Genomic DNA, 14,688 nt, shown 5'->3' with positions numbered 1-14,688 from the left:
TAAATTTGCTTCATTGCTGTGTGTTTTGTTGCCTGTTTGAACTGACTAGGCGCTTCTGCAAACATGTCTGAACCGGTGAAAAAGAAAACAAAATACTGCCAAACAGAATTGAACTTCATGAAAAATGCTACACCACTTTCCACAACTCTTCCGGAGCCTGGATCTTCAACCCGACCAGCACAGCCCGAAAAAACAAAAATACAAAAACAAAAACAAACAAAAAAAAAACAACAACAAAGCAGCAGCTCTGTTCTCTCTGAGACTGTCGCCAGAGTCGGCACTGAAATGAGCCAGGCTGGTTCCGACTGCGTGGAAGATTGTTGTCGGGACATGAAGACGGGTAAAGCTGCACAGCTGATTAGGCTATAGACAAAAAAGGAGACTGCTAGATCAGTGTTTCCCAAATACTGGGTCGCGACCCACATGTGGGTCGCATGAGATTTTATTTGGGTCGCCAAATAAATCTGTAGTGCCGTATTGATCTGAATATAAGACGATATTTTTTCCATTGAAAATGCCCTGAAAAAAACGCCCTCGTCTAATATTGGGGGTCTAAGCAAATACACATGTATTGTACTTGCATATGTTCCGTGCTTGAATACAGTACACTTCCCCCGCTCTGGCACGGTTGGAAGGGGTGTGCTCCAGCACTGTACGGGCGTTCATGCACGAGCACATGCACGGTCACGCACGCGGCGCGCGAACGTGGATACAACGTAAATCATGCAACTTTCCTCCTGCCTCCGCAAAATCGATTAATGCGCGCAGCGCGATTACTGGCGAATGGCCGCATTGCGCAATCAATAATCAACCATGATGTCTGTGTCGCTCTCCATTGTGCTGCTGCAACCGCGTATAAACAAAAGTTGATTTATGATGAAAGGTATGGCAGTCTGTGTGCGCCGTGCACCTGTCAGATCCGGCAGACCTGACCGGGTGGGTGCGGTGCCGACCGAGGCACCGGGCGGCATCAGGTGGGCCGGCCGGCCGGCTGCTACGTTCAACCGCCACCCGGTTGAACGTAGCAGCCAGCTGACACGCCGCTCCGGCTGTCAGTTGGACGCTTTCTGAAGTTATCTCCGAAACTGTCAAGGTAAATAAACATCCCTTAACCCTGGCCCTGAGTGCAATGTGAGACGGTGGCGGTCTCAGAAAGTAGAGCTAAAAAATGCCCACAGCCAGAGAAGGACTTTTCGTGGTCCAAAAACTGGTCGGTTCAGCGAGGCTGACAGGAGGGTGTGTGATTTTGTGAATGAGAAACGTAGTGAAGGACTGCCCGTTACGAGGGCTGTGATGCAGCAAAAAGCACTTGAAGCTGCCACAGAGCTCAACATACCCCGCACTGAGTTTAAAGCTAGCATGGGCTGGTGTCGCAGAATGTCCATATAAAAAGTATATTTCCAAAAAAGGGTCTTGAAAAAGAGGGGTCGTCTTAAAATCAGGGTCGTCTTATATTCAGATCAATACGGTATTTCTTCCATGTCCAGTCTAGCCTATTTAAGATCTATATCTGCAGTACACCTTTTAGCCACATGAGGGAGCTCGTTATTTTTTTAAATTATTTTTTTTTAAACCATACTCGCACTTTCCACTCAGATCAGATATATGTTTCAGTATGTTTCCGCCATATTTTCGCCGTAATTCGCGCGCAGCCAGCCACAATGGATGCTTGGCTGATCAAAAAGAGAGCCCCGGATAAAGACACTACTACCCAACAAGAGAACAATCTATATATTTTTGAGATGGCTGTTTCACCTATTCAAGATGAAGTGATGTAGAAATGGCACTAAAACTGGCCAGAAATGGCAATTTATGTACAAGTTCGCTCTTGTGATTTATAGATAAAGCCTACATTGTGATTTGGGTCACAGTGGTTTGTCATTTTTAAAAAATGGGCCCCCAGAAAAAAAGTTTGGGAAACACTGTGCTAGATCATTTGACCAAAGAGAGAGGTAGGAAAAATAGAGAGTGGTTAATCCCTTGCAAAACCACTAAGCCAGCGTTTTGTGAAATATGCAGATTTGCTGCTGTCAAAAACCTTGTCCCTTTCTCCAAATGTGGAGATGACGGCTTTGTAAAGTCCGCGGTCTTCTATGGGCATCATTTTAGTTTTCACAGCAGAAATGGTAGCAGTCAATGTAAGTCTGCAGTGGGTGGAGGCAGTTAGACCAGATCGGGGGGTGGTTTGCACAGATTCAGTGTCAGTTTTGGAAAGCATAAAGTCAGAAAACTCCGTCAGAGAGGACTTCCTCATCGATCTTCAGCACAGCTTGTTTAGACTGCACAGAGGTGGGATTGATGTACATTTTTGTTGGGTGCCAGCACATGAGGGTATTAAAGGAAACGAAGCTGCTGACAAACTGGCAAAAGAGGCACTGGGAAAGAACATCACAATACAAATACCACTAGGAAAGGGAGAGGGTAAAGCTCTGGTTAAAAAGAACGGAATGGAAATATGGCAGAATAGGTGGGAGAAAGATCAGAAGGGCAGAGGGTTATACAACATACAAAAGTCTGTTATAACAAAGAACTATAAAGAAAGGAATAGAAGGGAGGAAATCATTATACTGAGACTCAGGGTGGGACATACTGGACTAAATGACACCATGTTTACACGGGAAAAGAAATAATGACAAATGTGACAGATGTGGCGTAAAAGAGAACACAGAACATGTCATTTTTAACTGTGCTTGTGATGCAGCAGAGCGAGTGAGACTCCGGGAGAGAGTCAGAGCAGCAGGACAGGAGTGGACCCTGGCAGGAATTCTGGGAACAGAAGGGGAGGAAGAAAGAATAAGAGCTGTAAGGAAGGCACTTATAGCCTTTTTACATAAAACACATCTTATAGCCAGAATCTGAATTACCGTATTTCACCAATTAATTGCCCGGGCGTTTAATATGCAAAATCGACTTGGACCCCGGGCGTTTAAAAGAACCAGGCGGCTATTCGCTGCAGGCCTTTATTTATTTTTGCACCAGGTCATTATCGTGATGACAGCTACTGTCCAACATATTTTCAGTCGGTCGATTTAATATTACGGTATGTTGCCAACTGGAATATACTGTGTCTATATATGTTTTTAAAAAAATACAGTAGAGTACAGTAGGACAGTACAGTGAATATTTTATTTCATTATCATTATTTTGCCATCCATTTCATTATATAATTTATTTTGTATTATTTTTGCAAACTCAGAGCAAGTTGATTAGAGTGTGTACTGTCGCTTTAAGAACTTGGCTCCCCTCTGCGGCTTCACTGTGCGCTTTGTTGTTGTTCTGTGTGTACCTGAGAGGTAAGCACTTGAAGTCTGGTTGCTTCACGAAAAGAGAGAAAAAAAGGGAAAAGCACCGGGGAAGAATAAAGTTGCCAAACTGGAAACATTTTCCTGTCACGTTTTTCAAGGGGGCAACAGGTACACCCTTTTGTTCTAATGTTAGCTAGCGCTCTTATTTTGACAGAAACGGAAGTGTCGCACTGTTAATGTGCGGCTAACTGTTTACTTCTGCAAAAATAAGGTGAATAGCCTTATTTTGGGTTACCTACATATAATGCAAATAATCACCCCGGCGGTTATTAGAAGAAGAAGAAGAAGAAGAATGGGCATCATTTAAGCACAGTGCTTCTCTGCCTCTGTGGGTTGGCTTCCTGAGTCGGGAATGTCAAGAATCCCGACAGGCCCTGAACCCCCCACAAGGTCTCGCGATGCTGTTGTCAACGGCAGGCAGTGCTTTTGGCTAGCAACGAAGGTGGAGATTTCCCATGAAAAGACTTTCTAACTTGATATTTGAGGGGGAAAAATGTAATATTAACTGGAAAACCAACACCCGACCCCAAGGATTTGATCCAAAGGAAGGGACAAACATTGTGAGGACTTTTCAAACGGAATGGTACAAAAAGAGACCAGGTTGTGTGGATGTAGTCAAGCTAGCAGGTTGTCGTGCTTTCTTTTCTCGACGGTTAGCGGCGGCGTCTGGCTGAGAGAGGCTGACTGCGACCTGCACAACCTCCACAGCCCACATCCGCTCTCAGATCAACCTGAACACCTTTGGGAAGAGCCGGACAGACACAGACACAGCGCTGGATGAGCAGCTCAGGCTCCACATCAGTGCACACAACGAAAAGGTAAAAGCTAACAGGGATATTTAAAAGTCTCTCTCTCTCTCTCTCTCTCTCTCTCTCTCTCTCTCTCTCATAAAGTCGTCCTATGTTGTGCTCATATGTGAGTGACTCAGTATCTTTTTAGGCTTTTCAGACTTAGGCTGTGTCCGAAATCACTCACTCACTCACTACTCCCTACTCACTATATAGGGAATTCGATGTAGTGGACTATATAGTGAACTCAATAGCGGACCGTTTCGGACACTACTTCACCCGTTGTTCGGCGCCGTTCCGCAATGCATGACGGGATAGATTGCCTGGTTAGTGACCATCGGATGTCCACTACATTTTGCGGTGGATTGTGGGATACATCCAGTGGACTATATAGTGATCACTAAACATTCGGACACCCCTACAAAATGGCGTAATCACTATATAGTGCACTATATAGTGGTTAGGGAGTGATTTCGGACACAGCCTTAGTTGTGCTTGGAGGTTTAATGGTGTGTGATCGGAGCGGGCGGTGTTTATAATGTATTGTTGTTGCTCTTATAGACTGCACTGGAGCTGGAAGTCCTGTGTTGTTGAGATTCAGCTGATTTCTTGTTGTGATCTTGTCTTTGGGAGCTCCTGTGCTGTAAATCCTGCAGAAATGCAGGTGAATGTATGTCTCAGAAAATTAATTGGCAGTAATTGTGTGCGTGCTATTCCGCTGATGTCAATAATGACACTTTGGCAGCGGCAACTTGATTGACTTTGCAGTTGTTTTAATATTGAGTTCTACTTAATATATATTTTTTAGGGCTGGGCAACGATTAAAATCTTTAATCGCAATTAATCACATAATTTGCCCGATTAATCACGATTAATCGCATTGTATACGCAAAATCCAATAATGAATTCAAAAGTAGTGTAAAGAGCACTTTTATTTCAATGTTCTGCTGCCATATGAACGAAAGTGCCATAACATTTGTTGTGCAAACACTTTTAACATCAGCACTAACACATATTTAGTGTAAATCTCAACTTAAAAAAATGTAATAATAATAATAATAATAATAATAAATAAAATACATAATAATAGTTCGGGCTGTAGTCAACCAGAGAAAATCTTGGTCGACTAAAGTCCTGCAATTTCGACCAAAAGTTGACTAATCGGGGGGCAGTGGGAATACAAAAATAATAATAATAAATAAAATACATAATAATAATAATAGTTCGGGCTGTAGTCAACCAGAGAAAATCTTGGTCGACTAAAGTCCTGCAATTTCGACCAAAAGTCGACTAATTGGGGGGCAGCGGGAATACAAAAATAATAATAATAATAATAATAATAATAAAAAAATTATATTTTTAGATTAATTAACTGGACAGTAACCTACCTGGTAGCCTTGTCAGCATAAATGAATTATAAATAAACATAAACAACAAGTATTTGCAGTATATTAAATCGTTTTTGATCGAATTATTTTGCACTGAATGATCATACTTGCCAACTCTCCCGATTCACGCGGGAGACTCCCGATTTTTAACCCTATCTCCCGCAATGCTCCCGATCAGTAATTTCTCCTGCTAATCTCCCGATTTTACAGTAAAGGAAACAAGTTAGATTGTGGGGGGTATTTGTTGCAGTACCTGGCCATAGCTGCCAACACTCCTGTTTTTCCCAGGTTTCTCCCGTATTTTAGACTCATCTCCTGCCGCCCTCCAGTTTTGTCTTTTCTCCCGGGAATTTCCCGTAATTTACAAGCCCCGATTTTGTTTGTTAATAATAATGAGAAACGCACAATAACAAAGGTTTTATTTTGAAAGCTGAGACCGGAAGTCGCCGCAGCTCCGTTAGTTTAACAGAAGCTGAAACACACGGCGAAATGTTTAACTGTAAATAAAAGTGCACATTTTCCAGCCTGTGTCAGACAATGCCGAGTTTACTGACTAGTTATTAAAAACCTGGATGTGTTGTAAATCTTAACCCACTCGGCAGGCACTAATATCCCCGCACATCTTTTGCTGCTCCCCACCACAAAAATCTCCCAAGTTTTACTACTCAAATGTTGGCAGGTTTGTGAATGACACGCTGGAGTCGGTCGGCTCTGACGGCGTTGCATCACGTGCACCTACGCAATATCACAGCCTATGATTTCCGTTTATGTCAAGCTGCCGTCGTCACGGTTGTGTGCACCTACAGTTATAAAACGATTAGACTAAAACATTGAAATATGCCGGTTCTGATATGTTTATACTCCAAACTGTCAGAGCAACCTAACACAGACATGTTAGCTTACCGTTTTAGGTGATATGCCATGTTGGCTGTTGAGCTGTGATACGCAAACTGTTGTTTGCAAAGTTTGCATTCGACTTTTTTTCTATCTATTTTGGTAAAATGCTGCCACACTGACGACGTCTTTGACATGGTAGAGGACTAAATGTTCATTAAATGTTCTTAATTAAGCAAATAGCCTAGTTGGAAAACCAGACCAATTTTTTTCTTCAGTTCAGAACATACGGGCTTACCTATCTGTCGCCAGTGGGTTGGGCTAATCCAAAATTGTGAAAACAAGGGGGGTGTTCTGAAGACAGACTGTTACCTGTGAAACAGGCTGTTCTGAAAACACCCCCATTAGCACTTAGTGCTTTACTCCTGATAAAATTAATACGGCAAATAATCGACCAATCAGATTTTGGTCGACCAAGAACATATCGACCAATAAATCGACCAGTCGACTAACAGACTACAGCCCTAATAATAGTAATAATAATAAATTAAAGCTTATTGCCACTGCCAGGACATTCTCTTTATGAAAAATAATTTTTAAAAAATCTACCAACAAAATCTTGAGCCACAATCAGGACAAATAGGCAATTTCTGAGGTAACAGCAGAAACTTTTAACAGGGAGCAGCATTACCAGTCTATGTTCAATACCAAAGTGTGAAGCACAAAAAAGTTCACTATTGAAACTTCCTTTACAGGGAACTAGAATGTAAAGTGCATGTTTTACTGGAATTCTGTTTTTTTTTTTTTCTACTCCTCTGCACTAAGCCAGTTGCTAAGGCACACAAGATTATTTACATTTTCAGAAGATAAAGAAGCTCTGTTTTTCTGCACAATGTGACCAGCAAGAGAAAACAACCTTTCACAAGGGACTGAGGTTGCAGGGGTGGCCAAGTACTTCTGGGCATACGGGGCCCTGCTGTGTGAGCCTGCATGTTTGGACCACCACTCTAATGGACAGGAATCTGAACTTATGGCTGGCTCTACTTTGTAGCGATGCACACTGTTCTCAATTGAGTCTTCTTCCTCTTCAGAATCAGACTCAGATGAAGCAGCCAACAGGGTTAACTTTTTCTTGGTGGCTCTGAGGTTTTTTCTTTCACAACTTTCTCTGCAGTAACCCTCTCTTTCTTAATTAGGTCGGTGATTGAGGCCCATGCCTCACTCCTCTCAGCTCTGGGGATACACTTGAGGTCCTTGAACCTGGGTTCAATGCACTAGCAATCTTCAGATATGCAATGTTGGCATTTCCCTTACGTGTCTCCAGGTCTTCTCTGAATGTAGACTTGAACATGGCCACGTAAGCGGGGTCATCATCTGAGCTCTCCATCACCCGAGAGAGATGTCAAAAAGCAGGGAGAGCCACAGAGCATGAGACATACTTTTCTCCTCCCAAGAGTTCAGTCAAGTATCTGCAACAGAAAATCAACTCCATTTCAGTCAAAAAATAAATTGCATTCACTTATTCACAAAAAATATTCTCTACATATTCATGCTGCATTTACACAAACACTATTCCCCTCTTACATGAACTCAGACAGGATAGTGAGAAATATCATGTAAAACATACCTGCAAGGCTCCAGTAGCATTTCCAACCTCTGCAGCTTCTCCATTTCAGCTGTAGTTGGCATGACAGCCTTGGTGCTTGTGGAGAGGACGTCCCTCAGTGGCTGTTCATTTCTGCGGATGCTTTATACCATGTCCAGAGTTGAATTCCATCTGGTTGGAGCATCTTGCATAAGGGCCTCCTTCTTCTGTCCATGTTCAACTTGTTTTTGCTCTAATTCGGTTGCGCTTGCTGGACTGTGTTTGAAGTGCCCCACAACTTTTCTGCACTTGGCAAACACATTGTCAAATGCACTGTTATGCAGAGACACTGTGACAGAGCGCTGGAGACTGTGCGCAAAGCAGGGGATGTGATCAAAGGGCAGTTGTCTCGCAGCAGCTATCATGTCACTCTTCTGTGAATGTCACTCTTCTGTTTTTATTACAGGCAAAGCATGTGAATGTAGCGCCCACTTCTCATCAATATAATGTGCCATAACTCCGAGGTAGTTATGATTACCGAGTGATGTCCAGAAGTCCCCTGTGAGAGCAACTGCAGGTGCACGTTGTAAAGTTGCCGCTTTTTCAGTCCTCTCTTTTTCATGCAACTCGTTTATTCTTCGGCTGATGGTGCGTCTTGATGGCATTTCATAACTGCTGTCATTTGTTGCGATTCTCATAATGTTTTTCAGACCGACGTCTTCCACAACACTAATCGGTCTACAGTCTGTAGCTATCCACTTCGCCATGGCATTTGTTAGCTTCTCTTGCTTTTGTTTATCGGTACTTCTCCCAAACACTGCATTAAGTGTGGTCTGCCGAAGCCCCGCTCCACTCTCAGATTCATTGAATTGTTTGGTGATGTCTACAGTGTGTTTGGCATTTAAGTGATATTTTAAGCTTGAGGTACTCCGGTGATAAGAAAGTTCAGCTTGGCAGTGGTTACAAATAACCTTGTTTCTGTCATATCCGCCGTCTGGAAGAACTTTAAAATGAAAATGGCCATTTAAAGGCTCTGTGGCTTTACCCGTCTCCATGTCTGCTTTGGTTTTTCCGCGTGTTTTTCTTACCCGGTTCCGCACATGGATGTATTATGGTTCCGCAGCAGCCAGCGCTCTTCTCCTTCTTCTTCTTCTGTTTGAACGGCGGCTGGGCTGGCAGCCAGCTCATTGGTGCATTACCGCCACCTACTGTTCCGGAGTGAGTCTAACCCCTACACCGCAGCAGCCAGCAACAGACTTTTACTATTTTGTAAAAGTCTGTTGCTGGCTGCTGCGGTGTAACGCATGTGAGCAACATGCGTTAATGCGCGATAAAGTAAATATCGGCGTCAATAGTTTAATGAATTAACGTGATAATAATGCGTTAACTTGCCCAGCCCTAATATTTTTGCATGCATGCACTATGCGATTTAAGCTCTGTTTGATCCTGCCTACCCAGCCACGGACCTCACTGCGTGTTAATTCATAATATACATTGAAAAGACAAGTCCAAAGCATTAATTTTAAAGACACCTCAATCGAGGCACTATGAATGAGCTGAACACACAACATGGCACTTTTAGGCCCTCCCACTTCTTACGTGAATCCGGCCCTCCTGATATAGTGAAGAAGTCAGGGAAAGAGGAAGTGTAGGAGCACATTCTTTTCTTGTTTTCATGCTATAATTCTAGGAGGGAAGTTAGCGCTTTTATACCATGGAGCCATGTCTCCGTAAAAGCAAGCACACAGCACAATATATATTTTTGTATGCAAAAGGTCCGCGAGACATTCCGCGAGACATTCCATACCGGGCCGTACACCCCGACTGACACCACCCCACCCTTCACCCCAGTCGAAATTTCTGGAGGTGCTTGATTAAGTTAGTTGTGTTACAGCTAGATGTTTTACCATTTTGAAAACAACGTGAGTCTCCGCACGGCGTGTTGCTAGCGCATGACGTCACTCACAGCGTACAGCATAGAATCGGCCCCTATGGATTGGGCCCATTGTCACCAATACCCGATCTAGAATTTCTTTAATATCGGAACTGATACCGATACCAATATCGGATCAGTGCATCCCTAATACAAAGTTGTTTTCTGATGGCCCGAACATGGTCGACCACGAAACCTGAGTAATTTTTTTTCCATTTTTGAGGGGCTGGCATGCCTACCAGTTATGATGTATGACAGATGTTTTTGTATATTCTGAGAGAGTAGGTGAAGGTGTATTACCGTACCAAATTTCAGTTTCCTATGTGGTGTAGTTCTTGAGATACTGACATCTGAAAATGGAGGAAAAATAGGGACACGCGAAAATCATACCAAAATCGACATATAACCCCCTCACTAAATTGGCCGTATCTCAAAAAGTGTCCATCCGAGCAAACAAAAAATTTTATAGTGTGCCTATTGGACCAATAAGGAACAACTGGTGAAAACTGACCCTTGTGTGTCCGATTTCTAGATTGGTTACCGAGCCACACATAATAACAGAAAGTATGTGGTATGTATATGCTAATGTCGGTGAAGTCTGTATGTATGTTAGTGTGTGAGTGTATGTGTGCACACCTGTGTTTGCATGTCTGCTTAAATTGCTGCTTAAATTAGGGCCCAATTAGGGCCCAATTGGAGGACAAAGCCCTGCTTTGTCCAAAAATTCTCTTCATTAATCACATAAAGTGGATTTACAAAAACCTTTTCACAATTACCAACCAAATACCAACAATTGGCCAAAAAAAGGAAACAGGTGGACCAAAAAAAAAAAAAAAAAAAATTAGGTCACAGACAACTTTTAAAGTTCAAATAAACACAGACAAAATAAGTAAATAAAGAAATACATAAATTATGACATACAGTAGAAGGACAATGAAATGCACACACTCAAAATTTAGTTTACACCTATTTAGCTTTTTTTCTTACTGTACTGAACAGATTATGTATTCTATTAAACAGCTGTGATTGAAATGATTTGATTAGGATTAATTCACTGACCCCAGATATGTGCATTGAACCTGCAGGGTCTAAACTGCTGCTGATTTGTTTCCATTCTGTTAACTCTTACCACACTGTTGATAGTTTTGATGCCATCTGAGTGTAGGATGATGGGAAAATATTGATTATTTTAAGATGATGTAAACATGAACTCACAGATTAAATGAAAATATTTATGTGTATCTAAGATCGTATTGTAAGATTGTATAAGACTGTATGTTTCATGGCAATCTGTGTGATCTGAAGGCCTGTAATGTATTTTATATGTGAAATGAAACCATTCATCAGTTTCAGCACCAACACAACATCATGTCCTGTCATAGCAACACACAGGATTTCAAATTGGCCCTTAAATTTCAATGAATCCCCCAAAATTCTGGTTTCATAACAGAAGAAAAATGGGAATGGCATCCACAATCACAGGTGAAGAAAATGCAGTTCAGTTCTGAGCTAAAAGTGTCGATCAAAGCTGGTTTCATTTCATCCCAGACACAGTAAAATGTAATAAATGACTTTTGAATGCAGTTTTTTTTCTTCTACTGTGCTTGGAGGGCATTATAGCACTTCTTTGTGTTTTAGCACGTAAACCAGTCAAGACATACTGCCCTGTTATTGTCAGATTCTCTTCAGCTGGGTTGATAGACTTTCTGGAATGAGAACAGAAGAAATACTGTTGATTCTTGGAAATATTTTTTATTCATTTTCATAAAATTCTCTTTGTTGACACACCTAATCACTAAAATCTCATAACAGACGTTTCTATCTCAGTCGTCACGTGATTCTCACACTTGACCTGTTCAACCAGCATGTCAACACTGTGGAGGAACGCATAAATCATTTCCCACTGACAAGAAGAATCATTTCATTTGCAGTGCATTTTTAAAAAAATCATAGTTACAAAGTACTGGAGACAAAATCAACAAACAGCTATTCAGCTACTAAGAAGGACGAGTGCAAACACAGTTCTGACTCCATTAAGCAGTATAACAGGAAGAGCAAAAACATGTTACACTAAATATTGAGTGAAGTTAAGAATCATAAAGAGCCTTCAACAGTTTAATCAATGATATTTTTTTTACATTTCCCTGTGAGGTGCAGTTCATTTGGCTTCTCTCTACTGTGGACTGATTGAGTTCAACCTATATCCACCACGGCTGAACAGACAAAGAACAAAATCTGCCACAGGTGACGTCTGGGAAGTGCAGGACTGAGAAATCACAGCAATGAGCATTTAGCTGCAAAATAAAAATACTACAGAATATTTTAGTGAATACTCATTTTAAAATAAAGACGTGTAGTTCTTGAGTTAAAAAAAGACACATCTTTATTGTTTCAGCTGATGTTGTTGCACTGAGACCTAGAAAGAGAATCATAGTCCCGCCCACACAGTTTGAGTGACAGGTGATCTGTGGCCCGTGCAGTGCAGAAACACAACAGAAACAAGCGCTTACCAACACAGATGTTCTAGAAATAGATGACAGAATCTCACACAAAACTGCTTTAATCACTCCTGTCTACTTGAGCTCACAAAACTCTGCAGTGTCTCCGTTATCATAAAGCCAGACTCCAGCATGGAGAGGCTGAGTGAATGTGGTCTGGACTCTGTGGAGGAGAGTCATGGTTTCAGAGACACTGTAGAAAGACAGAATACCTGCTCTGTGATCCAGGTACACTCCCACTCTGGAGGACACAGGGAGCGGGATTTTAGTTACGATTTTGTTGTGTTTGAAGTGACAGTTCATGTTGTAACAATTCAGTGCCCAAGATTTGTCATTGCGTCCAAATACACATGCATCCCAGATCCCTGTTCTGCTGATATCCTGATATGAGACTGCTATTGAAACTTCCCCCTTCCACTCCACCTCCCAGTAACAATGTCCAGTCAGACTCTCTCTACTCAGGACGTGACACAATTTAGTAAATCTGTCTGGGTGACTGGGATATGACTGTTCTTTTCCCTTTAATGTTGCTTTTCTGTTCTCCTCAGATAATGACAGACGTGTGTGTGCTGTGTTTGGATCCAGTGTGATGTGACATGAATATTGTAAGAATTCATCTCTGGTCTTGGGCTCTGGTTGTGGCAGTAAAACATCCACTCCAGTCACTGTCAGTGAGATCTTGGACCATTCCTCACTAAGAAGGTCCTGTAGTTTCTCTCTCAGCTCTGACACAGCTGCAGTCACATCCTCAAAGTAGCTCAGAGGACGGATGTTGTTGCTGGGTGAGTCTGTAGATTCACTGAGACATGAGAGTGAGGGGTAATTCTGTAGAAAATGGATGTGATCCTCTGTGTGTGAGAGCTGCTCCAGCTCAGCGTCTTTCCTCCTCAGCTCAGCGATCTCCTGCTTCAGCTTCTCCTGAGCTTCTTCAGCCCGACTCACTTCCTCTTTCTGCTGGGATCTGATCTGCTGCTTCACATCAGACCTTCTTTTCTCCATCAAAGTGATCAGCTCAGTGAAGATCTCCTCACTGTCCTCCACTGCTTTATCAGCAGAGCGATTGATCTCCTCCACCTCCTGTTGAAGCACCTTCACGTCTTTCTCTGTGTCCTGGATTCTCTGCTGGATTTTCTGCCGACTCACCCCGAGCTCTTTCTGCCTCTCTTTCCTTTCTGCTGCAGCTGAGACTGTGTTATGGCCTTTATGTTCATCCATGGAGCAGAGATAGCAGATACACTGCTGATCAGTACGGCAGAAAATCTTCATCACCTCATCATGATTAGAGCAGATGTTCTCCTGAAGCTTGACGGTGGCTTCGACCAGCTTGTGTTTCTTTAATTGAGCGATATCATAGTGAGGCTGGAGATGGTGCTCACAGTAAGAGACTAGACACACCAGACAGGACTTGAGGGCTTTCAGTTTCCTCCCAGGGCAGAAATCACAGGCCACATCTCCAGGTCCAGCGTAGCAGAGATCAGGAGGAGCAGCATCGAGTCCTGCATTTCTCAGTTCCTCCACTATATCTGCTAAAATGGTACTTTTCACCAGGACAGGCCTTGGTGTGAAGGTTTGTCTGCACTGCGGGCAGCTGTAGATTTCCTTGTGCTCCTCTCCATCCCAGCAGTCTTTAATACAGCTCATGCAGTAGCTGTGTCCACAGGGAATAGTCACCGGATCCTTCAGCAGATCCAGACAGATCGAACAGCAAAACTTTGCCGAGTCAAGCTGAATTCCTCGCTGTGCCATTTCCCCTGTCAGTCACAGTGAACGTCTGATAGTTTCACTTTCTATCAACAGATAAGAGTTGTGCTCCGATCCAAAGCAAACATCAGCTTTTCCTCACAGTCACTGGCTGATCTGCTGTAAACGGGCTTGTCGGCTCTTTTTCTTTACACTGTGTTGTTTCCACCTGTCTTTAAACTGTCAGATCTGAGAACCAGGAAATATCTGGGCAGAATATAACTCGTAATGTTTGAGATCAGACAGAGGTGGGAGGGGTTCAGCTGCTGCTTCACTCCACGAAGAGGAGCGGTCTTAAAGAGGCAGTGTGTGTTTTGCTCTTATTTACAACATGAAGTAAAGTTTATGACAAAATAATTAAACTGTTACATTTGGGCTCAGTGTGACCAAGTCTCATTTTCATCTTCAACCAATAGCTAATATTATCTCCAGTTATATTATGACCCTCCAGTCAGTGACAACTCAGTCAGCTCAGTCAACACAACAGATCTAACAGATACAGTCTGAAAAATGTAGATCAGGTTTACTGCTCAGTATTTACTCTGCAAAACAACAAGAAAAATAACAAATATTTTGGAAGGTACTGAAAGACGGTAAAAAAAAAAAATCTAGTGACA

At 42.5% G+C, this 14,688-nt stretch overlaps 1 protein-coding gene across 1 annotated transcript; it reads right to left on the bottom strand.

Moving 5' to 3' along the window:
• Positions 1–12,238: 12,238 nt before the first annotated feature.
• LOC115374675 (tripartite motif-containing protein 16-like) lies at positions 12,239–14,186 on the bottom strand. The gene is made up of 2 exons (XM_030073714.1): positions 12,669–14,186; positions 12,239–12,587 (listed from the first exon to the last, which is right to left on the bottom strand). The coding sequence occupies exons 1-2, from the start codon at positions 14,075–14,077 to the stop codon at positions 12,407–12,409; spliced, it is 1,590 nt and encodes a 529-aa protein (XP_029929574.1). The 5' UTR covers positions 14,078–14,186; the 3' UTR covers positions 12,239–12,406.
• Between the last annotated feature and the right edge of the window lie 502 nt (positions 14,187–14,688).

The sequence above is a fragment of the Myripristis murdjan genome, chromosome 17, assembly GCF_902150065.1.
Source record: "Myripristis murdjan chromosome 17, fMyrMur1.1, whole genome shotgun sequence".
NCBI classification, from domain to species: Eukaryota; Metazoa; Chordata; class Actinopteri; order Holocentriformes; family Holocentridae; genus Myripristis; species Myripristis murdjan.
This window is presented reverse-complemented; position numbering and strand designations above follow the sequence as displayed.